At 29.3% G+C, this 27,896-nt stretch overlaps 2 protein-coding genes across 6 annotated transcripts in view; both read right to left on the minus strand.

Moving 5' to 3' along the window:
• Window positions 1-5,152: 5,152 nt before the first annotated feature.
• Window positions 5,153-12,294, minus strand: LOC105843986 (uncharacterized). 2 transcript variants are annotated; one of them, XM_065814319.1, is made up of 8 exons: window positions 12,165-12,294; window positions 9,424-9,884; window positions 8,929-9,097; window positions 8,267-8,782; window positions 7,530-7,644; window positions 7,054-7,095; window positions 6,521-6,872; window positions 5,153-5,364 (listed from the first exon to the last, which is right to left on the minus strand). In XM_065814319.1, exons 2-8 carry the CDS (start codon window positions 9,861-9,863, stop codon window positions 5,349-5,351), a joined length of 1,650 nt encoding a protein of 549 aa, XP_065670391.1. In that variant the 5' UTR covers window positions 9,864-9,884; window positions 12,165-12,294; the 3' UTR covers window positions 5,153-5,348. The 2 variants fall into 2 exon arrangements, with proteins under 2 accessions (XP_065670391.1, XP_065670390.1); XM_065814318.1 differs by having other exon boundaries at window positions 8,929-9,187.
• LOC100213297 (trafficking protein particle complex subunit 12) overlaps window positions 12,165-27,896 on the minus strand; it is a 52,345-nt gene continuing 36,613 nt past the window's right edge. For 3 of the 4 annotated variants that reach the window (XM_065814317.1, XM_065814316.1, XM_065814315.1), the window contains exons 19-21: window positions 14,502-14,592; window positions 13,296-13,346; window positions 12,416-12,744 (exon numbers count right to left, since the gene is read on the minus strand). In XM_065814317.1, coding sequence (XP_065670389.1) covers window positions 12,553-12,744; window positions 13,296-13,346; window positions 14,502-14,592 — 334 coding nt within the window. In that variant the 3' untranslated portion in view covers window positions 12,416-12,552. Of the gene's footprint in view, window positions 12,745-13,295; window positions 13,347-14,501; window positions 14,593-27,896 lie in introns of all 4 variants that reach the window. The other variant, XM_065814314.1, reaches the window with a different exon arrangement.

A 27,896-nucleotide genomic window follows, 5' to 3' on the forward strand; every position in this document is an offset into this window, starting at 1 on the left:
AAACTGTATTTGATACACATAAATATACAATTACATGGCTTGTTAAACTTTATATTGACATGACATGTACAAAATATATACTTTGCTTTAAAGTTAATTTTTTAGGTTTTTTTTGTTATTTGTTTTAATATACGTTCGTAAAATTGTTTGTCTAGAATAGGGCTCGGAAACCGGTGGAAACCGCAACCGGTTAACCATTTTTTTGTTCAATTTTCCAGAAACCGAAAAGCGGTTTTTTTAGAAGATAAAAATCGCAAAACCGATTGTTGATTAAACATTTTGATAAATACTTTGAACTTTTTACTGGTATTAAGTTATCACAAGATTTACCACGAATTTCTTTTTTTGAGAAGTTATCAATTGATGTTGAAAATACAAATATTGTGAGTATATTGAATTTTAAAAAGTATTTTAATAACGCATTTACTTTTATTTATTTCTATTTTATTTATTTTTTTTACCAATTATCAATATATTACAGATTAACAAAATATTTTAACAATTTTAAATTTTACAATATTTATAATATTCAAAACAAAACAATCCAACAAAAATCAGTACCATTTACTTGAGGTATTTTGTCTACTTTTCTTTTTGACGAATTTTTTTATGTAGATTGTGATAACAATCTCAAATTAAAATTAATGAAACAAGAAAAACAAACTTGCTAACAAATTTGTTTTTGTAATGTTAAGAATGTAAGTTATTTTGTATTAATTTAAATATTATAAATAGATAGAAAATTTTCAGTTGAGAATCTATAAATTAGTTAAAATAAGCTAATTGAGTTGCTTAAAAAGCAGAAGGATGGGAAAGGAAAAAGGAGGCATAAATGAGACGATGATCCAAGTTCATTATCAATGTAGATTTGAACTAATTAAATAATAAATAATAAATGATATTAAAGTTGTTGTAATAGCTTATTGTTTATAATTTATTGTATAATTCATTGTACTTATAACGCGACAATTGCGTAAGAAATAATGCCATAGAGAATTCGGAAAACCTATATAAGTTGTACAAAGTAGAGAGAGACAGAGAGAAATATATAACTGTAATAGAAATATAGTCGTCTTGATTTTACAAAAGTAATAAAATATTACTGTACATTGATAGAAATTAATATTTAATGACAAAAATTAAGTTTTTTATTTTAGCCGAACTATGAACAACAAAAGATCTGGAATATGGCAAACATTTCAAAAAGAAACACCAAATACGGCAAAATGTACAATATGCCATTCAGTTTTAAAATGTGCAGGTGGGAGTACATCAAACTTGGCAAACCATCTTCGAGCAAAACATAAGATTGAAATTGATAAAAATGAAGAGCCTAATCCAAATCAGCCTAGTCAGCCAACACAGAAAAAAGCAAAAACAAGTATGTTAAAATTCATACAAAGAACGTCAATTGAAGAATTATTGGCCAAATGTGCAGCGTATGATGGGTTTTCTATTCATGCCATGAGATATTCAAGTGCTATTGTAGAATTTATTACAAAACGAGACTATAAAATGCCTAGAAGCGAAAAAATAAATTAAAAAATTGATCATGGGCTTTTCTAAAGAGAAAAAACTGGAATTAAAGGATAAGTTAATGAGAATGGCACAATTTGGAACAAGTTTCTCAATAATAATAGACGAATGGACAAGCTGTAACTCCAAAAGGTATTTAAATGTAACATTGCATTCTCAGGAGAATAGTTATAAATTAGGACTTACTAGCATAAAAGGTTCATGTGATTCATACAAAGTTCAGTCATAAGTTGAACATAAACTGATGGAATATGGTATTAAATTTAGTCATAAATTGGCATCAACAGAAGACGGAGCTAGCATTATGAAAAAAAATAGACAATTGAATGGAATTGAAAACCAATTTTGCATCAATCATGTTATTCATTTAGCTGTTCTAGACACTTTTTACAAAAAATTATCTGTAGTTGATAAGCCAGTTGATAAAATATCAGATTCTGACAGTTCAGATTCTGATGAGGAAACTGAAAATCAGTTTAACTCTTTTTCTGGATATCATAATTTAGATATAGATGTTGTCTGTAATAATAAAATTGAATACAATTTAGAAAATGCAAACATTAATGATGTATTACAAAACTCAAGAAAGATTAGCAGACTTTTCAGAAGATCCCTGTAAGAAACGACCTATTGCAACGATATGTTGTAGAGATAAATGACAAAAAACTTTCACTTATATTAGACTGTAGAACCAGATGGAACTCACTTATACCTATGATGGAAAGATTTGTGCAACTTAAAGCTTGCATAAAAAACGCACTGGAAGAAATAGGGCATGAAGATTTATACAATGAAGAGGATTTTTGCTAAATTTAATTCAAATATTTCCTGAAGAATTGGCAGTAAAAGAACTGAGCAAAACCAGATCAACTTTACTCACTGCAGAAGAAATACTGACATTTTTATTTACTCAAGTGAGACAAAACTGTACTAGTTCGGGAAATAAATTTTATAATTCTTTGAAAATAAGAATTTCAGAAAGGCGAAATAAAGAATTAATTACATTGCATAAGTTCCTACAAAGTGGAAATTTTCCAAAAACAGAGTTGGCGGAATTTTCATACTCGCCTAAGGTGGCTACATTGTCCTTGGCAACAATGTTAGCTGAATGATTATTTAATGATCCAGATTTACAACCAACTATAAATGAGGATATAAACGAAAATCAAGTTGAGCTGATAGCAACAGCATTAGGATCGCTATCTTTAGTGCTGCAATTGCAGAAATCAATATCTGAAGTGGTGCAGGTTCCAAAAGCATGTGGAAAGGCAACAAAGACAGTTTTGTTTCATCCTTTCAAAATGAACTTAAAATGTTTAGTACTACTAAGACAAAATCGACAACTGTCCAAAAATTATTAAATGCTCTGGAATCGATACAACCTACATCAACAGAAAGCGAGAGAGTTTTTTCAATCGCCTGTACAAAATTACGTTCTTCAATGAAATTTGATCTGTCGGATGCACTAGTCTTCTTACAATATTACTTTATTAAAAAAAAAAAGGATTTTTAAGTGACAGTTGCTTTATTATGTGTGCTTTTTACAGTGCACTTTAAACTATTCTTATTGTTAAAAAAAGATGATCTTGCTAAATTTTGTTTTCTAAGAATTTTTTTTGCTTTCTTCAGTTTACAAATCCAATGCCAGTAAAAAATTTCAGTAGGTTACATTGGATTTTTAGATCAATAATAAAAGTTCGTTTTTGTAATATAAAAACCGATGTAAAACCGGTTAACCGGTTAACCGGTTTAACAATTTAAAAAAAACGAAAACTGGTTTTTTGAAACTCTCCGGTTTTCTCCGAGCCCTAGTTTAGAACAAGCTTTTTTAATAGTATTTTCAGAGAATTTGGGTAATGTAACTTTGTAATTGTAGTATTTTTAGATATTAGTTTGTTGTAGAGGTAAGGTCCGCGATACGAGATAGAGAAACATGACAGTTTTGTTTTTTTATTTGGTACATTAAAATTTCATATTCCTTAAGTGTCATATCTGTTTCTATTGCATTTAAAAAACTTTTGAAAAATTTGGTGGAAGAAGTCCAAGTTTATATTTAAGCATGAACAACAAACTTTGATAGATGTTAATTTTAAAATGTTATAATAAAATAGTTTTATAACTTTAGTGCATTAAGAAGTTTTAGGTTCAGCAGGAGTAAACTTATCTTAAATACTATTCTTGCAGCATTTTGATGTCGATAGAGTGCCACTAGGTTGGATCTATTGATACTTGCCCATGTTATATTACTATACGTATAATAGGTTTGAATGAAAGAGAAATAAAGTGGCTTTAGATTTTTTGGGGGTAATATTGGTCTAGATTTGTAAAGCATACAAATGTTGTTTCTTATTTTAGTATTTAAAAAGCATATGCGGGTGTTCATGAAATATTCTCATCGATTATCCCTAAAAATTTCGCTGCTTTGGTTCTTTCGATAATTTATTTTCTATTTTTAGAAATGGTAATATATTTGGTATAGGTAGTCTACAGAGTAACCGATCAGCAAAACTACAGCGATCCGCTCAAAATATCTTTATAGGTCCACTGAAACTCCGCTATAGAATGTTTGTTTGGAAACACCGTGGTGACAGCAGTTTAGCATTTAAATGTTTTATTACAATTAGCATTATAAATATTGAATTAAATAAAAAATTTAATCGAAAAAATAATTTTTTTTTAATTCAAAAGGAAAAAACACACCCTACGTTCACATTCTCTGTTCACATTTACCTAAGTTCATATCTTTGTTCACATTCACCAAAGTTTACACTCTCAAAAATTTTTCAAAGACAAACATTTTAAGGGATCATTTTTATTACTTTTTTAACCAAATATACTATTTTTTCAAGTTTATAAATATAAGTTATAAATATAGAGCTTTTCATAAATTTTGAAAATTAGTTGTTTTTGATTAACATTTTTCAAAATCCTCCGTTTTTAAAATAAGTTTACCTACTTTGAATAAACCTGCTATCTTAAATTCGTAACCTTCGGTTTTAAATTTTCCATATGTATATAATCACATATAAGTTTTTAGAATAACTTAAAGTTTTTGCTTACATAGTTTTATTTACTTTTTTTTAATTATATATAGGCTTATATTTTAGTTAAAATCGAGTAAACCAACTGTAAAAAAAAAAAAAAAAAAAAAGTGTAGAACAGTAAACAATTTGAGTTACTCAAACGTATCACTTAAAAAGGTTTGATCATACTTTTGGCATATTCGGTATAAAAAAATTATAATAAAATAACAAAAACTTTTTGTTTTTGTTAACTTGTTGTTGAATTTTTATTTCCAGATTTCAAATTTCCATTTTACTTTTATTTCCGAACTAAAGATTTTTTATTGTAGTTTAGGTTTACAGTTAGTTTAGGACAAGTTTTAAAATTTTTTCAAATATATAAAAGCTATCTAACTTCATTATTAGCTATTGATCAAAGATCATCAAAGTGCAGAACTCAGAACTTAACTGTTTGTTGTAAACAAGGATCTTATGTAGTTTTTCTTATGGAACGTGAGTTTGCAAATATTCGTCGAAAACAAAGTTAGTTTTACTTTGCTCTAAGGTATTGAGCTACACCAGCAATAATTGGAATCCAACATCACAGTTATAAGTTGTTTTTAAATGATAAATGTTTATTGTTATGTAAAATATTTTCAGTTAATGTCTGGTAAAAAAATTAATGTAAAAAAGCAAAAAGTATAAAACACTAGAGGTTTTTCAATATTTATAGTCGGTACTGATTTTCAATCGAGCTCATTCTTTTGTCAAGGCTATCAAGATTTTTGTATTGTTCGTGGACTTGTTTGCTCATATCACAATGGATCTAAAAAAAAATGTATAGAGTAAAATGCAGAAAAATTAAAAATGGAGTAAACAAAATTTAAATAAAGAACAAAAGTGACATAGGAGACAAAACTGAATAAATTTACGCGCACGCACACACACACGCACGCGCACATTTATATACATAGGTTTCTTCAATTATGTCATAACAAATTCAAACCAGCTATTTAATTTGTGAAATGAGTTAAATTCAGGCCCGTAGCAACCGGGTGGGCATTTCGGGGTAGTAATATAAATTTTGTTCCTGGAGGCCCTGAAATTGTGATTGTTAATAGATCTTCAATTTTTTTCTGAACGCCCATTAAAACTAGTAGGAGACTAAAATATTGGCTGTGCTGTTAGTAACAGCGTCTAGTAGGAGACATTGAAACATTAAATATGTTGCTATTAGCAACGTCAATGCAGCTAGTTATTATTTCTCATTATTTTTTGTTTACAAATCTTAAATGAATTAGATTTTAGAGTATTTTTTATTTGGGTTTAGGCAGCCCATTTTTTAAACAGACCGGACAGAGTAAAAGCTATTTTTTCTACAGTGTAATAATTTTGTTTTTAACATTTTTGTATTTTATTGCCTATCAATAAGTATTTTTTGCAACGCATGACTTAACAAATAAGCAATAAAATAAAGAAAAGACTTTTTTTTTTTTATTACCTTTTAATTTTAAAAAAACTAATTGATATTGTAGTCTTGACTTTTACATCATTTGATTTAAACTTATTATTTTTTTTAAATAAAAACTGAAAAAATGGATTAAATAACAAACATTTTTTTTGCTTGGGTAGTCTGTTGGGCCATTATTAATCTACTTAGCTTTTTACAAAGTGTAGTGAACTTCGGTTTGAGACAAAATGTTTGAAGCATAAAAATTACAAATAAATACCTCTTTAAACCCTTGACTAGTTGAAATCCAATAAGAACCGGTACGGGCTTGAGGATTTGCATTAATAATATCTATGCAACCTTCAGGATTACCTAGCCTAAAGAAAATTCCCAACTGATTGGATTTCAACTTTTTCTCCTTTTTCATGATTAGTTTGTTATATGGAATTGTTACCAAAACAAGTTAATTTTAGCAAGCTAAAATTTAAGTGTATTCATGTTGTCTTTATGGAGTGCAGTCTAAAGTACCTACCTTTCATTTGATATACTTCTTTTCTTGAAAATTTTTTTTGTTATCTTTGAAACAGAAGCTCTTTTTTTTGCCGATCCCATTGAGGATTCTGTTTTTGTTATAGTTGTGGTACTAGTTGAACTGGCATTGCTTTTGGTTTTTGTTTTTGTACCATTCTCATTCACGTAATCTTTAGACGCATCGTTTGTTGTATCGATATCTGACTTTTTAGCAGAAATTTCTGCTTTTTTTACTCCTACTGCAGACTCAGTATCGGTAGTAGTTTCAGAAGATGAGCCTGATTTTCCGCTACTCTCAGAACCGGCTCCAGAGTTAGAACCAGCCGCAGATCCAGATGAGCTGCCGCCTCGACCTTTTATAGAGTTTTTATTAAAAGTTACAAATAATAACTTCTGACATTTGTAAAGACAAAATATTTATTATTATTATTATACTTTTATTTATATATTGATTTAGTATTGTTATTATTATTACTTCTTTAATTAGTTAACAATAAATATAATTATCTATAATTACTTTAGCTTATATTGTACCTGACGATTGTCCTTCCCCTTGACCTCTAGCTCCGCCTTCACCTAAAACAAAAAGTTAATTATAAAACATTATTATAAAAAAATTATTATTAATTTCAAAAGGCCATTTCAGCAAGTGATAAAATTCTGCATGCTCACTAAGCAATACATAAATTTACTTAAAATAGATTATTTAGTCACAACAGTTTTACAATCAGGTCTCAAAGCAATGACTTTACCTTTTAAATATAGTAATGAACTAGACTTCCTCTTCTTCTTTTGTTGTTTGTTTTGAGCAAGCAGTTCATCGCGATGAACTGCTTGATGTTCATCGCACTACTATATTTTTTTCTTATCACTTGCTGCGATGTCCGAATCATATTTGAATGTAGAAACTGAGATTGTATGTGTATCCGCGACCGCGTAAAAATAAAACAGTATAAAATGTTTTGATAGTGTATTTATATATATATATTATTTTATCTATTAGTTATTACTTCCGGCAGATCCCCTTGCGCCACCTGCAGCTGATCCACCAGCGTTCGCTTCTGTTGCGGCGCCTGTAGAAGTTGAAGTTTTGGTTCCCGTTCCCGTTTCAGTTGTAGTTTCACTCTAATTTTAAAACAATAATATATTTTTAACTAGAAAAGCTAAATTAAAATTGATATTTTTTTTTAATAAAAAAATTAAAAAAATGTTTGTTAAGTTTTATATTTTATTAGACTATGAAAAACTAAAAAAAAATTTACAATTAACATTGTTAAACATATCTAAAACAAGTCGTTAATCATTATAAACCAAGTCAAGTTATATACAAAATTTAAAATACATATAAGCGAATACACAGGAACGTAATCAACTTTAAAGTCTAATATGCATAGGTTGAGAAAATGGTCACAATTACGTCACTTGTAAATATTTAGCAAGTATTTGTGTAACATTGTGCACTACTGAGCAAAGTAATTATCTTGACACGTTGCAGACATTATTCAGGCGCTGTTACACAACACGCTTAGCAAGACTTTTTAACACGTTTTTTTCGTGCAAGGACCACTCTTCTCTGCTTTGATACACACGTCGGTTTTTGCATCAATTTTTGGCTTCTTTTTCTGAAGAAAATGAAAAAAAAAAAGCTTAGTAACCGTTTTGTGTAACAAACGCCAAAGTTGTTTTAATCTGCCATGCAGGAAAAGATAAAGTCATAATTTTCAAAAAGTAAAATGAACATTCATACCTGTGTTTCTACTTCGGTAGTTTCCATTGGAGGAGGTGGAATAGGACAAGCTGGTGGACAAGGTGGGGGTGGTGGTGGACATGGTGGGGGTGGGCATGGTGGGGGAGGACATGGTGGAGGAGGAGGTGGACATGGTGGTGGACATGGAGGTGGACATGGTGGTGGACATGGTGGAGGTGGTGGTGGTGGTGGAGGGCATGGAGGAGGTGGTGGTGGTGGAGGAGGTGGTGGTGGTGGGCATGGTGGAGGAGGTGGTGGAGGAGGAGGACATGGTGGTGGTGGTGGAGGACATGGAGGTGGACATGGTGGAGGTGGAGGGGGTGGTGGAGGTGGTGGTGGTGGAGGTGGAGGAGGTGGTGGTGGAGGACATGGTGGGGGACATGGAGGTGGGCAAGGAGGTGGTGGTGGTGGACATGGTGGAGGAGCTGGAGGATGACAAGGAGCTGCAGAAGGACAACAAGAATCTCCTAAGTTTACTTCAGCTGAAGACGCTGCTTTAATGGAAACATCTTCTTTCTAAAATAAAAATTAAAATAAAAATAAATTTGAAATTATCACCAAAATTTGGAAATAATGGTACTTGAATTATAAGGTTTTAAATAAATTATAGTTAAATAAGAGAAAAAACACTTTCATTTATAATAAAAGTAAAAAGCTACTACCTTTGTTGCTTTAACGTTTTTGTTCTTTTTTCGTTTTGGTAATTTTGTTGAGAGCTTTGGTTGGTTTTTTTTTTCTTTTACAGGAAGCGTTGCAGCCTTTGGATTCTCTGGTTCTTCAACGTTTTTGGAGACGTTTGCAAGTTTTTTCTCGGTCTTTGGTTTTTTAAAACTAAGAGGGATGTTAACATTTTGATTGGGATGTGATTCAACACGCCAAACATATTCACCTTTAGCTTTTTTATTGAATTTATTAGCATAGCTATAACGGAAAACAAAGCAAAGCGAATTGGTTCCATGCATGCGAATAGCGGTTCATTTTCAGCAAACATTTTTGACTCATTTTTTTTTTTTAAACACAGAGTTCCCTTTTCCCCCAAATACAATGTGTTCAAATTATCGCAAGCAACCTTCTGGTCAAACAAAAATTTCCGCTATTAACTGATTCAGAAAATTGGGCATTTAACATGCATGGAACATAAAAAAGCAGTATCATACCTGGCTTTTTTCTGTTCTTCCTCTTTTTTGTTTACAGGAACAACTGGTTTAGCAAGTGTTGCAGCTGGTGCTGATAAAGGAAGGGTGTTTTGGGTTGATGTATTTTGAGCTACCCCATTAGGTGCAGATATTTCAGATGCAACCTTTGTTGCTGGAGCAGCAGGTGCTTGTTGTCCAGTTTTAGCAGCTATCTGCTTTTGAGCAGCTGCTGGAAGCGCCTTAGCTTTTTCGGCTGGAGATACTACAACTGGACTGTTAGTTTTTTCAATTTCATCTGGAGTTTTATTGATCTTTGGACTTTTGTATAAATTTACCCACGCCTCATGGGATTTAGCATTTTGTTGTTGCGCTTTAAGGGCGCGTTCCGCTGGTGTTAACTTTTTGGCTTCGATGAAGATAACCAATAAATTGATACATAGTATCAGTAAAGCCGTCCTCATCGTGGACCGTTTGATTATTTTCTATAAAAGTTTAACAAACACATTAAAAAAAAACTCATATTTTAAAATACTCAAAAAAGCAACATTAATGCAGTATTTACATTTAACAACGGAAATCAATATGTACATTTAATTTTTGGACTAAGATATAAAAGTATATAACAAGTCTCCAAGCTTTTACTTCAAGGTAGCTGAGCCAAGAAAGTTTGATAAGTTTAGAGCTCTGAGAGGTTTACTGAACCATAAAAATCACATGATCATATTTAAGATAAAGATATTTAAGAAAAAACTTAAGATAAAAAAAGAGCATTTTGTACATCGATTATATGATCTCCCAAAATACAAACATTTTTAGTCAAAAATAGAAATTTTTTTTTTTAAAAAAAAAACATGCACAAGAACCATCACTTAAAAGCTTTTTTGCGTCGTTTTTAAAAAGTGATCTAACCACATGTTTACACTCTATCAATTGCACGGGATTAACCATACGGCAGTAGATTACACGGTTTTTCATACTTATTGTAATATGACTTAAAATACGAGTGATAAAACAAACTTATCTTATGCAAGCAAGCCTATTACAGTGATATAACAAAATAGTCCAAAGTTTTTTTTATTGGAACTAAAATGTTTTCCAAATCAAATCAGTAATAAAATCAGGGGGTTGTTAAAGATATAGTTAAGGTGCAATTTAAAAACAAAAAGTAAATCTTAAATAACAAGTTATTTAGTAATTTTTACTAAGCTAAAGAAAAAACGTTATAATCGTTGGAATTTTTGTGCAATTAAACTTGTGGGTTTCATTTTGTTAAGGTAACCTTAATTTCAATTTTTTTTTTGCATTTAAATGAGGCATTTAAACTGCCACTTTTGTTAATGCTACTGTATTTTTTTAAAAAAGAATTAACACGTTCCAATTTACAAAACCGTTTGCCATGATTAAAACAAAATAGAGACATGAAAAAACCGGGTTCTTTTCAAATTTAAACGCAATCAACTAGGTCAAGTTATGGTCAACGTATAGGAGAGTTGTTTGTCTATGTTAATCAATTCCAAAATGTTTCCTTACTTAAGTCAACTTTGTTTGAAAAAAGATTTATTTATCAGGCGTTTTTTAAATTAAACTGTTCTTGTTTTGGCAACTCTCTTTTACTAATAAGAATAAATCTTTATTCTTTTTTAACAATTTATTTTAAACTTATTATAAATTACGATACATTTTTTGACTTAGTAAAAAATCTAACCTTTTTTAATGATTTTTTAAGAATGAAAAAAATAGTTCCTTGAGTTTACCTATATATCAGGATTTAACTTTGACCTCACTTGCGCAAAAAAAACTAACAGACGTCGTGATTAACACAAATTAGCGGTTTATCATCAGGTCTAACGTGAGCGTTTCTGATTGCGATAAAAAGGTTAAAACTAACTTTAACCGAAAAAATTAAAGATATACTATTGAGTCATTGTTGCCAAATCCTTTACGCCGTGCTTACAATTTTTAGTTTTTTTTTTAATTTGATATTATTAGAAAGGATTTTCGCATAAAGAAACTAAACTATACAATTACATATCTTATGATCGTAAGATATGTAATTCTATAGTTTATCGTAAATAAAGATAATAAATAAATTTTTCAATTTTAGTTGTGTTCTTGGATTCAAGGTAAAATAACGACATAACAAGGTACAAAATTATCAAATTTTTTGATTTTAAAACAAAAAGTTTTTAATACTTCAATGAGAATTTTGAATGGACTAATCAAGAAACTTCTCAGTAAATAATGAATTAAAAAAAATAATTAGTTAATGTTACTTAATTATTTCTAATCTAATATCACATATTTTATCACACCTATTATATTATATAATCTCGTATTACATAAATTTATACGCATCTGGAAAGACTTAACAATTATTTTTTTTCGACTTAATTATCTTTTTATTAAATTTATATCATTATGAATTAAATTTACAAATACTCAGCAACTTTTCAAAAACTGTCAACTAATATCTGATCAGCTTTTACAGAGGTCTAAATTTAAAAGTATTAATAAGAAAAAACAAATTTGAATCAAGAAAAAATGTTTTTACAGTAATAAACCATTATTTAAAGTTATAAGACCTTTTTAAAATTATTAATTATGTTCTTTATTTGAATGCAAGCATGCACTAGGAACTACTGAAACTTTTTTTACAAGAAGCGGGCGGATGTCCCGCTGTCGCCTTTCCAAAGACAGAATAATTAAGCTCAAAAAGTGACAAAGGTTGACGCAACTTAAAATAGAAAAATTAAAATACATACTTCTTTTCCTGTTGACTTTGTTATTTCTACACCAAGAAATAATTATTTTTGTGAGAGTAAGTTTCCGAATAGGCAGAAGGGGTTAATTCAAATTTGTTAGGTGCATTGTTGATACGCTTGAAAGAACAAGAACAGGTTGAAGTTATACACAAAAATTTAGATCTACACAAGTGTGACTTTTTCTGCATAAACAAAAACCGTTGCTATGGTTCATTTTATCAGATTCAAAACAAATAAACAAACAAAACGAGTCATTAAATTTAAATAAACCGTTTCGCAAAAACTTTACACAGGTTTCGCGATCGCACATACAATGTGTACGTGAATATTTATAAAAAATCATAAACAGATCAAAAATTTAAAAAACTTTAAATTTATCTCTAAATATTTACGAAAGTTTTAAACACTGGACATTAAAATTATCGCCTTTATACTTGCAAACTAAATCCAAAATTTTGTATTTCTTCTGCAACGCGCGTGATGTTTCGAGTTCGTATATTGTATTTAAATTTAACAAGACATCTTCATGAAGACTTTTTTCCGGCGTTTTCCATACCATCGTTTCTAACAGTGTACAAGCCTTTAAAAAAATATTTTTGATGTTATGCTTATATAAATATAAATTATTAAATAAATCAAATAAAAAGTATCGACAATAATATTTTTTTAATTTTTCTCGTGCACTCACTATCACATAGATAAAAAATTTTTTAACTACATTACTCTGCAACAATTAAACTCCTGTCCCTAAGGTGTTTTTTGTATCATCAACCTACTCTTTGTAACAATTAAACTCCTGTCCCTAATATATTTTTTGTCCCATCAACCTACCTTATTTTTAACACACTATCTAATAAAATAACGCAATAATAAACTCTATATTTAATAAAATCAGACTTTCACTTTTGACAACACTCTGTTCACAGTAATCATATGTAAATTGTTCAGTTTGATACACACAGAAAGATTTTTTTAAATATATTAATTTCCCTCCTAAACTAGAGTTTTCTACAACTTTATTTTGCTAATAACTTTACTTTTTATTCATTTTGCTTTATAAATAATCTTTCTTTTTAATTTAAGACTTTTATAAATTACTATAAAATATGAAATTCAGAAATAACATTCTACCTCTTTGACTTTACCCAAAAACAGCAAGCACACTGCAGCGTTGTTTATTGTCTACACCGAAAAAAAGTTAACATTAAGAGGATTTATAATAATATAATTTAAAATAAAGTGTGCGTGTTTGCGTGTTGTGTGTGTGAGTGTGTATATATATATATATATATATATATATATATATATATATATATATATATATATATATATATATAATATATATATATATATATATATATATATATATATATATAGGATTATAAAAATATTTTTTTCTTCTTTTAAAGCAAAATCAACACAAAAAAGTGCCAATGATAAAAAACTAATTTCACTATTTAATATGGGCAGCAATTTGAAATAAGTTCATTCTTGAAAAAACTCAAGAAATAATAATAATATATTTACTGTAACAACAATATATACATTGTTGCAGAGCATACTGTGATGTTATAACAGCTGTTAATGTTATAAATTGTCAAATTTAGTTTTAACACAATTTACGTCAGAGTTAGGGTCAAGGTTACCTTGAAGAAATAACAAAGAAGACCTTGAAGAAATAACAAATTAGATATTGAAGAAATAACAAAGTTCGGCAAAGAAATCCAGGTTTTAATTATTTCATTGTTGAAAAAGTTATTTCTTGAGGAACACTTAAATTTTTAACGTTTTTAAAATTTTTAATTCTTTTACTGTGTCCACGTATGTTTGATGAACGACCGTCGCTTGTTAGTGAAGAAACCAGTTTGGGATTTTTGAACCCATTCACAATTAGTAAGCCATTTGATATTTTATATTGGTATATCAAATCCTCCCTAGTTATGCGATTTACTAAAGTTGTTAAATTTAGTTTCCGTAGTCTACCTTCATATGGAAGGTTTTTGAGATCTGGAATGAGTTTTGTGGCTCTTCTTAAACCTTTTCAAGTTCTACTATATCATTGATTAGAGTTGGGTTCCAAACTGGTACTGAATATTCAAGATGAGGTCTCACTAGTGAAAAATATAATGACTCAACTATGTCCGAATTTAAATAAGTAAAAGTTCTTTTTATTAATCTCAGTGACCTTTGCGCATTGCTGATTTTACTTGCTCAAGCCATTTTAGATTTACATATTTAGGTATTATTCAATTAAAGAAGTTTGGTATCATGTCGTATTAATTTATTTACAAGCAACCAATAACAAAAAATTAAAATAAAAGAATACTAAAAATTTACCGAAAGATTGCTTGGCTCAGTTTGTTTTGCTGCATCGGAAAAATGTTTATATGCTTCTTCATAATTCCCTTGACATAAATTATAGTACCCTCTAGAAATAAATTATAGTATACTCTAGAAATAAATTATAGTATACTCTAGAAATAAATTATAGTATACTCTAGAAATAAATTATAGTATACTCTAGAAATAAATTATAGTATACTCTAGAAATAAATTATAGTATACTCTAGAAATAAATAACAGCGTCTTCTAGAAACAAATAATACTATTCTCGAAAAAGTATTCTCTGAAAATAAATTTTATCGCCGTAAAGAGAAGGGGAGGAGCGGGGGGGGGGGGGAATTTGCATGTTCATAACTTTTGTAACTTACAATATTTTTCTAAGAAATATAAAATCTGTTAATAAATTTATATTTAGTTTGAGATAGTATAGTTAAAAATTTTACTAGATCAGTGCCTTCACATCTAAGCGGGGGTGAGGGGGTGGAGTGGGTGGGGGAATTGAGGCAGGCTTTTTTGTTACCAGGCCACTGTCATCCCAATTTTTTGCAAGGCTATCTCATTTGGCAATTAAAAAATTAAATTTGAAGTTTGCAAAATGTGTGAAAGTGTCCTATCTGAAACGTTAAAAAATCATTTGTGCACCCATGATATGGATATATATATATATATATATATATATATATATATATATATATATATTTAAATATACATATGTATGTATGTATGTATGTATGTATGTATGTATGTATGTATGTATGTATGTATGTATGTATGTATACATGTGTGAAAGTGTCCTATCTGAAACCTTAAAAAATCATTTGTGCACCCATGATATGGATATATATATATATATATATATATATATACATATATATATATATATATATATATATATTTAAATATACATATGTATGTATGTATGTATGTATGTATGTATGTATGTATGTATACATGTGTGAAAGTGTCCTATCTGAAACCTTAAAAAATCATTTGGGCACCCATGATATGGATATATATATTTTTTTTTTTTTTTTTTTTTAGATTATTCGCCTCCCCAAGGCCCGAGGGGGCCACTACAGTCGAGGAGGCTACTCATTTTTTTTTTGTGTTTTTTTTTATTTTTTTTGATATTACTCGTGGTGCAACCCTCTCTCAACTCTTTAACTCCGAAACACAAACCTTGCCGAGCAAGGCCGCTGCGCGGAGAAACTAAGTTGAGCGCGGTACTTCCAGGGACGTGGTGGGAGTCGAACTCCGAACCTCTCGCTTACAGAGCGAGCGCTCTAACCACTACACCACTACCGCATAATAATATATATATATATATATATATATATATATACCGCATAATATATATATATACACTACCGCATAATATATATATATATATATATATATATATATATATATATATATATATATATATATATATATATATATATATATATATATATATATATATATAATATAGAGAGAGAGAGAGAGAGAGAGAGAGAGAGAGAGAGAGAGAGAGAGAGAGAGAGAATATTGTGAAAAAGTTAAGAACCACAAAAAAAAACAAATCATAATTTATTTTTATTTTTAAATTTTTTTTTAACCGAATATATTTTTCTGGTAAAAAGAATAATAATAATAAATTTTAGAAAATAGACAAACAAAATAAAAAATAATAATAGTGATAAAAACTTTTAAACAAATATAAAAAATGTATTTAAAGTTTTATAGGTAATTTTTATTTTAAAAAAATTGTGAAAAAGTTAAGAACCACAGAATAAAAAACGATAATTTTTACCACCTAATACCGCGTAATTCTACCATGAATTTTTTAACACTCATTTATACGATTTGGCATTGAGTCTATTAAATTCTCTAAAATATGTTTGGGAACATTTCCAAGTATTGGTAAAATATTGCGCAACTCCTCAAGGCTCCTTGGTGCTTTCTTGGCAATCTCTTTATCAAGCCAACTCCAAAGATTTTCAATGCAATTTAGATCTGGGCTATTTGGTGGCCAAGTTAGACGCTCAATATTTTTACTTTCGAACCATTCAGAGACAATTTTAGCCCTGTGACATGGTGCATTGTCTTGCTGAAAAATGAACGGAACGCTTTGCTCAAGTGCATCAATTGACGGTAACAAGTTGTTATTTAAAATATCGACATAATAAGTAGAGTTGAGTCGACCATCAAATAATTTAAACATACCGAGACCATAATATGTCATGCAGCACCATATTCCAACTGACCCGCTACCTTGTTTTGTTCTTTGAACGATACAGTCGTGATTATATTTTTCTGAAGGCTGCCTGCGAATCATAATTTGGTTTTTTTGGTTATCAACCTCGATATTCATCTCATCACTGAACATTACTGTCCTCCATTTTTGTTTAGACTATTCTTTGACGCTTTGGCAAAATTCTTTTCGCTTTTTTATATGTCGTTTGGTAAGTCGCGGTTTTAGAACAGCTTTTTTCCATAACATATTGTTAGCTAATAGTTTCCTACGCACAAGTGATGCCGAGGCTTGACGTCCATTAGAAAGCTTCCATTCCCTTCTTAATTCATGCGACGGCATGGTTCGATTTTTCTTTGCCAACCTGATTAAAAGGCGATCATCATTGGGTGTCATCAAACGCGGTCTTCCAGAACGATGGCGATCAACGTAAGATTTCGTCTCTTTGAATCTTTTGATGATTGTTAGCACCGAACTATGTGATCGCTTTACTATTCTTCCAATTTCGCGAGCGGATTTACCTTCCTGGTGAAAATGCACCACTTTTACACGATCTTCATAGGTAATAGCTTTTCTGCTCATTTTTTCAAAAGGAAAGAATTTTTTTTTGTTTGAAATTAAATACTTTTTTTAAAAGTATTTAAAAAAATTAATTTTTTTCAAATGTTTTTATTGGTTCTTTGGTAATAACTCAGGTCATTAAAAGAATATTTTAAAAAAAAGGGAAAAATAAGTTTAAAAAGACGTTTCCGCCGCATTTAGCACAAAAAATTCTTTGTGGTTCTTAACTTTTTCACAAAAAAAATATTTAAAAAAATTAACACATAATATTTAATTCTTATTTTTTATAGGTTCTATTAACTAACTTCTTTTTTCTCATGCTATATTAAATATGTTTGAAAAAAAAGACTATTTTATTTAGTTTATTTTATTTTTTATTTAGTGGTTCTTAACTTTTTCACAATACTGTATATATAACGTCTGTTCACAAAAAATCCGGAATGAAAAATTGTTCTTAATTGAATACAAAATTAATCGATTTTTGACAAAAATTTTAACTAAAATGAGTGACTGGACATTGTTAACTATTTTATAACCGAAAGTGGTCCTAAATCAGCGGCTTTTCGAACTTTAGTTTTGACTGAATCCATTAGGTTGAAAAAGTAGTCTGGAACTCTTTCAACTTTAATCGAATTCTATTCTTAAGGTGGTCAAGATTTTTCGCTGTAAATCCATTTCCATAAACTTTTGCTTTTAAATGTGCCCAATAATTTTCAATTGGCCTTAACTGTGGTACATTTGGGGGGTTATCTTTAGCGTCGACAAAGTTAATACCTAAAGTGTTGTAAGTTTCTAATGTGTGTTTTGCATAATGACATCTCGCTCCGTCAGGCCAAAATAAAATTTTCATGTTTTGATGCTTGGAATTTATAAATGGAAGAAGTCTTTTTGTAATACATTCTTTAGAATAAGTTTTTGCATCCAGTGCACAGTTTTTTACAGCAAAATAAGGCGATGAATGACCAAAACGACTGATTGCAATCCAAACGAGAACTTTCTTGTCAAACTTTTTTTTGAAGTTGAATTTAATTTTAGGATCAGATTTGCACCAAAAACAAATGCACCAAAAACAACAGAAAAGCAAGATTTCTTGCTTTTCTGTTGTTTTTGGTGCATTTTTTCTTTTGGTATACTTTAGTCCATGCATACTTAATAATCTATTTACGTATGAAACGCTTATCTTATATTTTAGTGCCAATTTTCTTTGCGAAATCCCGATTCTCTCTTCTGCTCTTGCAATCATGGACTCTCTCTTTTCTGGTGTAATTTTAAAAGGTTTTCTGCCGCAACCGATTTTTCTATTCATTGGCAAATTATTTTCAGACCTTTTAATTATGTCATAAATTGTAGGTTTAGCGATTCCCATTTTCTTAAAATGATCCACTGTAAATTTCTTTCCACTGTTTATGTTTTGTTTATAAAAATTTCCAATCACATTTCTAACATTGTTCTCTTTTAGATGCTCCATGTTTATTTGAATTAATTATTTAAACTCAATTTTGCCACAAAATGAAACTGTTGTTGTTGACCGATTACATTTAAAAATTTCGAATCGAAAATTCGAAATTTAGAACAATTTGTGTACATTTGAAATCAGTCCGGATTTTTTGTGAACAGACGTTATATATATATATATATATATATATATACATATATATATATATATATATATTTATGTATGTATGTATGTATTTATGTATGTATGTATGTATGTATGTATGTATGTATGTATGTATGTATGTATGTATGTATTTACGTATATATGCATATACGCATATTAGGGTTATGACTTTTTAACTCTTTGTAACATAACTAATTTTCTGTGTCATAAATCGATGAAAAGTAACAAAAATAGGTTTTATTTTGATTAATTTTCAAAAAAGCTCACCTACAACACCAAATTTTTAAAACGATATAGAATTTGTATTTGCAAAAAGTAGCATTATGATTTTCTAAAGCCTAAAATTTTCTTGAACTTTCTAGAATTTTCTAGACTGTTTTAAATATTTTTAAATAATCTCCGAAACTTTCTAAAATTTTCTGAAGTCTTCTAGAAGTTTACGGAAATTAGCAAGATTTAGACTATATAAGCTGCCTGATTGAGCAACACAAATAAATATATATGAACCTGTATTCAACAGATGGCAGTTGAATACAATACATATATATATATATATAGAGAGAGAGAGAGAAGTATTGCCTTTCAAAAAAATATTCAAGTATATTATCTCTAATCATAATGTCCTATATAAAAAGTGCTTCTACTACTGAAAGAAACAAGACAATTTGGATGAAGAATCTTGTACAATTTTATTAGTCGCATAGGAAAAGCAGAAATGTACCACTAGAAGAGCAATCACTGAAAAATAGAAGCAGGATATCACTCAAAATCAAAATTGTTGGTTGCTATCTGTTCCTGGGAAAATTCATCAAAGTGAGACAAGAACGCATAAAGCAAATTCAGAAACAAGGTCATGGCAAAAGAAATTAAAATTTTCACGTTTATTAATTCAAGTTGTACAGGCAAAACATACAATAAATGTGTAAAATAAAAAAAAATAACATCCATTCAATGAAGTTTTTGATATCACAAAAAAAGATGGTGAATGGCTCTGCAGTGAGGATAAAAGATTGTATCATCTTCAGATTGAAAGCAAAGAACAGGTTGGGTATACAATAAGGTAATGCTGCTATATATGGTAAGGCTGCTAGTTCAAACACTGTTCATCCATCCAAGACTAGAAAAATGTCCTTGAAGCCTACAACAGTAATGGTAACAGTAACAATGTCAACTTCTGAATCTGTGTCTGAGTCCACAAGTACCAGCAAGAACTACACCAAAACCAAAACTAAAACCAAATTAGTAACATCTTCAAAGTTATTAACCAGCAAAACAGCAACCATTTGTTGACAATTATCTCTAGATGGAATTGACATTCAGACACCTTCACATCTGGTAGATCTGGCAGATCTTATGCTCATGTGTGACTATTCAGCGAATTTATATGCCAAAGTTTTAAAATAATATTGGGCTTAGCTTGTAAGGGTTAGTGTTACGGTCATTGAGCTATTTTCCAAATCACAATTGCTGTCACCGCGGAAGAAGATCTTTGTCTCTGGAAGATGCCTGGGTTAGTTTTTTAGAATCAGAAGTCAGTTATAAATCCATGCATAGGTGTTAAATCCATCATGGTTTTCTGGAGTATGACTGGGCTGGCTTGGTGTAGTTCAGAGATAAATCTTTTACGCTGGTTACTAACAACACAGGACTCTACTGAACGACATAAACAGCAGACTTACACATTACACTTATACACCCTTATGCACATACAGCCTGTAACATCGTTTTGCGTGCTTTTTTGTTCTTTTTTAGATAAAGTATCTTTGTTTGAAATCATCCTTATTTAAATAATATTTTCTTTTATTAGATAGTATGTGGTTGGAATGTAGATATAGATTTGTATGTTATGTATATGTGGTTATCATGTGTGATTTTAGAGTTCATATGTGTGTGTATATATGTATATGTGTATTTATATATGTATGTATAAGTATGTATATATATGTATATGTATGTATGTAGGTATATATATATATGTGTGTGTGTATGTATATATATATATATATATATATGTGTATATATATATATATATATTTGTATTGTAGTATTGTAGTATATATATATATATATATATATAAACGATTCTTTTTAACTAGCAGCTTTTAACATGTTTTGTTGATGGACATCTTTTCATTGTTGTTTTGTTATGGTCTCAAAGTTACTTTACTTCTAAACAATATTTTTCTTGCTTTGGACATCGTTTTTATATCACGACTTATATTATTATTATATCACCCAAAATAATTTTTTAACCACTCATTTGGCTAAAATTTATCTGGTCTAATTACAATATTTAGTTAGTCTTATTACAATATTTTTTAATATATAATTTATCCGCTGATTTTCATATTACTACTATTATTAAGGAACTTTTATGCTATATTATCTTACATTAATTACTCAGCTTTGTTTTAATTTTCACATGCACAATTTTCGTCTTTTATTATTATTCAGAGAATTTCTTATATCTTTCACTACATGTTTAAATCTTCAATTTTTTCCAGGCAATATATATATTTTTTCTACTATCATACATTACTTGATTTTTAATGATGATTTTAAGTTGTGCAAGTTGTTCATTTTTTTACACTTTAGATTGATTAACAAAATTCGAATGAAGTATCTATGACAGCGTTAGAGTTTTTTGAAGACTCTATTGTGTTTTATTTAGTTTTAAAAGGGTTTTTATAATACATCGTTGTAAGCATACTTTTTATTTTGTAATTAATTTTTTATAAGTTTTTGTTTAGTGATATATTTGTTGAATATCTTTGCTCATATTAGCGTTTATAAAATAAATTCTTTTATTATTGTAAGTACTGTTTGGGTGCATTGTCTGTCAAAGTTTTTAAAAAATAAGAATGTTAGTCATTTTATATATATATTATTCACTCTTTTTTATTTTTATTTAAACATTGTGATAATAAAACTGTAAAGTGCAAACCACAACAAACTAACATAACAACGTCAGATCAAGAAAATTGGATAGAAACAAAAAAACCTAACGAGATCGTGATATGTCTAAACTTATCTAGTAGAACTGTACAGTACATTCCAACAGTACATTCCAACAGTACATTTCAACCAAAAATTTGTTATAAAAATACGCTAATTACATATTTTTGTGTAAAATTTTTGCAGTTATTCTTCTCACAAATATCTCATTCACACATAATAACACAAATCTGAATAAATATACGAGGATAAGGTCAAAAAAAGATTATGAACAAAAGCTTTTTTTTACTTGTAGAATTGTTATTTAAGTTTGTAATTTTATATTTATTTGTAACTTAGAATGATTTAACAATGAACTATTTAATGCTTAAAAACTACATAAAAAGTCTCCAATTAAAAAAATTAGAAAAAAAAATAATTATTTGAAACTTTATCCATACGAATAAATGGCAAATTCGAATTTTTAGTTTGTGGGTGACCTTTTTCAACAAGAATATCGAACTTATGTTTTTTCATTACTTTTGTGCAAATATTTATTGATTTATGACCCAGAAACATGGCGCCACAAAAAAGTCATAACCCTAATGTATGTGTGTGTGTATATATATATAATATATATATATATATATATATATATATATATATATATATATATATATATATATATATATATATATATGTATGTATATATTTTATTTTTTATTTTATAAATCTTTATTTAAAATTGAATAGCATTACAAGTAATGAATTGTACAATTTTATCTGTCCTTTAATATTAATAGTTTGCTAGGAATACAGGGGAGGAACATATTATTTATGGATTGAAAAAGCAGTAGAGCTTCCAATATTGCTTGGGAGGTAGAGGTCACTGACATCATCATGAAGGATACGGAGGTATTTTTGAATAAAAGTTTTTTGGTAAGTTGTAGTTTTTGCGGTGTTAAGAGCATACGGGAATCTATTAGGGTTTCTCTGTTTGTTTGAGTTAATTTAGTGGTTATAGGATGGTATGGATCTGCAAGGATCTTTTTGAGTATATTAATACAGATCCTGTCAAGTAACTCTTTAATGTCAAAAATAATATTGAAGCTGCTTGAATTGGTTACATCAATTCCAATAATTTGCAGGGCATTTTTATGAAAATGTTGGATCTCCCTTTTTGCAGCAGCACTGCACGAAGTGAGAATAGGAGCACTATATATCAAGTGGCTAATAGCATAAGATCGGTAGACCTGTAAATAGTTTGGCTGAGTGTGTCCAATTTGCTTAAGACGTTTGAGCAGATATGATACTGATTTTATATTGTTGTGAACTTTTGTCCATTGTTCATCCCAATCAATATTCTCATTGAGCATGATTCCAAGGTATTTGTGGCTGCTGACTATTTCAAGTTCTAATTTATGGCTGCTGACTATTTCATAATTCTTATGATTTTACATTTCGGGCCATTAAGTTTCATTCCGTTTACCTTAGACCAAAATGCGACACCATCAACAATGGATTGAGGTAGGTTGGTAGAAACTTTATCATTAATTATATAGGTCAGTATGTCATCAGCATATTTTTCAAGGATGGTTTCAGGTGGAAGATAGACGCTAATGTCGGAAATAAATAGAATGAACAGGATTGGACCTAGAACACTACCCTGAAGTACACCTGCTTCGATACATTTCCAGTCAGTGGTGTGATCATTTGCTTTAATTCTTTGTTGACAGTTAGATAAGTAAGCTGTGATCCAAGAGGTGAGCCAGCTAGGTAGAATGTTCACTAACTTTAACAGTAACTTGTCATGACTGACAAGATCAAAAGCTTTTTCGAAATCAAAGAATATTGCATAAATTGATTTGTTGTTATCTTTCGCATGACTCCCGTCCTCTATAATTTGAATAACAGCATCCATCGTACTTCGGCCTGGAAGGAAACCGAACTGTTTGTTTGAGACCCATAAGTGCTTGGTGTGATGAACAATGAATATGATAATAATACGTTAAAAAACTTTACATAATGCGGATGTAATGGCAATTGGTTAATAGTCATTAGACGAGTGTGGGTTAGAAATTTTTGGAATCGGTGTTATGTTTGCTGATTTCCATTGGTCAGGTAGGTAACTGTTTTTTATGAGGCGATTGAATAGGATGCAGAGTGATGAAGCGATTTCAAAGCGAGCAGATTTGAGTAAAAACGGAGAGATCATCTTGTCCTGAGGAACCTAGTTTGAGTTTGCTGAGTTGGTTGACAATGTTATTAAGGGTAAAAATGGGAGTAGTAGGCAGGTTTGCCTCTCGGTTAATGAAGCATGAGAGGCTGGGTTGTTTCTTGCCAGTCCAAACACTTTGAAAATGATCATTTAATTGGTTTGCTAGTGTCTCAGAGATAGGGGTGGTGATTTGACCTTTATCAGCAAGACTGATTTCACGCCAAAAATTTGTTTTTCCAGTAGTGAAACGCCTGTTATAGATCCTCTTTCTTTTGGTAATTAGTTTACTAATTCAATTTGCAAGTGCTTTCCACTCTTTGCAGTACTCGGAGAAAAAGAGTTGTTGACGCTCTTTTATAAGGCCTTGAATAAGTGGTGTCATCCAAGGCTTAGGGTTAACGAGCGTTGTTGATTTTAGTGGTTGGCATATGTCTTGGGCAGTAAGTATAGAATGATAAAAGTTGTTGCAAGCAACTTGTATTTCATATAGTGAATCAACTAAGATTTCAATATTGGTAGATCGTATCAGTGCAACAGTGTCAGCAATTCTACCTGACCGGTAAGCAACCTTGTGGGGAACCCGGCGAGTAGATTTATAGAGATTTAGAGGAGGTTGACTAACTACAACAAGGTGATCTGAATTACCAAAACTAGGAAGGGTATTCGGCACATAGCATTTAGGGGCGTAAGATGATGTCAAGAATAGATGTTTTTCTGGTGGGGTGTGTATTGAGATGAATGAGTTGGTGAGAACAACAAATAAAGTCATTTAGATTCATTTAGATCCCCTGCAAGAAATATTAGTGATTTGTTGCCGATTGTGCAACGAGTTATGGCTGGTTCAATGAGTTGTGCAAGTTGATAAGATGCATTGTGCTGCTCACTTTTAGACCTTTTTAGACCTTTTATATATATATATATATATATATATATATATTTACTTTACTGTTTTATATATATATATATATATATATATATATATATATATATATATATATATATATATATATATATATATATATATATATATATATATATATATACATTTTAGACCTTTTAGATATATATATATATATATATATATATATATATATATATATATATATATATATATATATATATATATATATATATATATATATATATATATATATACAGTTGCGGACAAAACTACGTGAACGATTGCAGATAGTTTTTTGAAACAAAAGTTTCAACACCTTAAAAAAAGTTTTTTCTCTAATACTATATATGATTGGATAGAGCATTTTTTGCACTATAAGATTGTGTAAAGTGTATTCTTTAATAATACGTATAAAATCATACATGTATAAACGTTAAAATAATTTCGAAAATTTTGAGCGACAAAACCATGTGAACGATTTATAAAAGCGTCATTTTTGATGCAAATTATATTATATTCACATCGAAATCAGTGCTTTTAAAATCGTTCATGTGGTTTTGGTATTCTAAGAACTTACAATCATTTAAATTTCTCAAGATTATTCTGTTCAACATCAAAAAATTAAAAAAATTAAACTATAATGGTTCGTCAAACTGATTCAAAAATTGAAAGCTTGGTTTTGCGTTTGCGCAAAGAAGAAAAATGGTCCACTGGGCAAATTGCAGCTCATGTGAAGATGTCAAAAGGTGGAATACATAAAATTATACACCGAGAAAAGAGCAAAAAGATCGTTAAGAAAGATGGTCGCCCACGTATTACGGATAAGCGGTAATATTCCTTTAATTTTATTTTTTTTAATATTAAATCTTAATAATATTAATGTTAATGTTAATTTTAATGTTTAACATTTTATTTTTTAGTACTGATCGAAAAATTGTGCGAAAATCTCTTGAGAATCTACATTTGACAGCCCCTGAAATTCGTCTGCAAACAGGCATGGAAAACGTAAGCACACGAATGATTCAAAGGCGTTTAAACGAAGGAGGTCTTTATGGGCGCAGACCTGCAAAGAAACCATTCCTTAAGCCCAGGCACGTCAAAGATCGCCTACAGTTCGCTAAAGATCACTTAAACTGGACGGTTGAAAATTGGAAAACAGTTTTGTGGTCGGATGAAAGTAAATTTAACATGGTTTGCAGCGACGGTCGAGGTTATGTTAGGCGTCCAGTAGGTAAAAGATTTGCAAAAGAGTATACAATAGGAACTGTAAAATTTGGGGGTGGCAATATAATGGTTTGGGGGTGTTTCTCCTGGGCTGGAATTGGTCCGTTGTACCATGTAAACGGTATAATGGACCAACTACAGTACAGGGAAATATTATCTAATCAAATGTTGCTACACGCTTTAGAAAAAATGCCTCACAATTGGGTTTATCAACATGATAATGACCCTAAACATACAGCTTTGACTGTAAAAAATTGGCTCATAAATAATAGCATAACGGTTTTGAAGTGGCCTGCCCAATCTCCCAACTTAAATCCAATCGAAAATTTATGGATTGAAGTTGAGCGATGCTTGGGAGGTCGCAAATTTCAAAAACCGGATGAACTTTTTCGAGCCGTACAGTATGAATGGGAGGCATTACCAAAACAGTTACTAGAAACTCTTGTAGAATCTATGCCAAGACGGTGCAAGGCCGTTATCGATTCTAAAGGCTATGCAACTAAATATTAATGTTTTTTTTTTTTAGAATCTATTATTTGTTGATGTTAGTAAAATTATTCTTTTACGTTTGTATAATCGTTCACGTGGTTTTGTCGCGCAAAATCTTTGATGCTTTTTGAACATTTAGATATGTTTAATTTTAAACAAATTATTAGAGAATACACTTTACACAGTCTTATAGAGCAAAAAACGCTCTATCCAACCATATATAGTATTAAACTATAAACTTATTTTAAGACATTGAAAATTTCATTAAAAAAAAACTATTTGCAATCGTTCACGTAGTTTTGTCCGCAGCTGTATATATATATATATATATATATATATATATATATATATATATATATATATATATATATATATATATATGTATATATATATATATATATATATATATATATATATATATATGTATATATATATATATATATATATATATATATATATATATATATATATATATATATATATATATATATATATATATATATATATATATGAGATGCATAGTGGTATAAGTCACTTTTTTCAATATTTTGAGTTATTGCCACCAATGGTTAGCATTTTGTTTATTCTATTACATGGCAGAGTGGTATAAGTCTAATGATATCGATAATGATGCTGGAACTGTTTTTTGTTATGCTCCTCACTAAACAGCTGTTTTGTTCACAGCCATATTGATATTAGTCAGACTTCTCAAAACTAGATATGAGTGACTTATACCTTAACTTATATTATGCATCTCAGGGGCTCATGTATATACATATACATATATATATACATATATATATATATAGACATATATATATATATACATATATATATATATATACATACATATATATATACATATATATATATATATATATATATATATATATATATATATATATATATATATATATATATATGTATATATATATATATATATGTATATATATACATGTGTATATATATGTATATCTATATACATATGTATATACATATGTATATATATACATATGTATATATATACATATGTGTATATATATATATATATATATATATATATATATATATATATATATATATATATATATATATTTATATATATATATATATATATATATATATATATATATATATATGTATTTGTATATATATATATACATATATATGAGTGTGTGTACAATAAATACATACGTACTTATATACAT

Source organism: Hydra vulgaris, chromosome 12, assembly GCF_038396675.1.
Source record: "Hydra vulgaris chromosome 12, alternate assembly HydraT2T_AEP".
Taxonomy (NCBI): domain Eukaryota; kingdom Metazoa; phylum Cnidaria; class Hydrozoa; order Anthoathecata; family Hydridae; genus Hydra; species Hydra vulgaris.

Excerpts from the sequence above, each read along its gene's own strand:
- LOC105843986 (XM_065814318.1), bottom strand. The coding sequence starts at position 9,863 with ATGAGGACGGCTTTACTGATACTATGTATCAATTTATTGGTTATCTTC. Across the intron at positions 9,188-9,423 it reads GAAGAACAGAAAAAAGCCAG|CTATGCTAATAAATTCAATA; the intron begins GTATGATACTGC and ends TTTCCGTTATAG. Across the intron at positions 7,096-7,529 it reads CGCAAGGGGATCTGCCGGAA|GTGAAGGCGGAGCTAGAGGT; the intron begins GTAATAACTAAT and ends TTTTTGTTTTAG.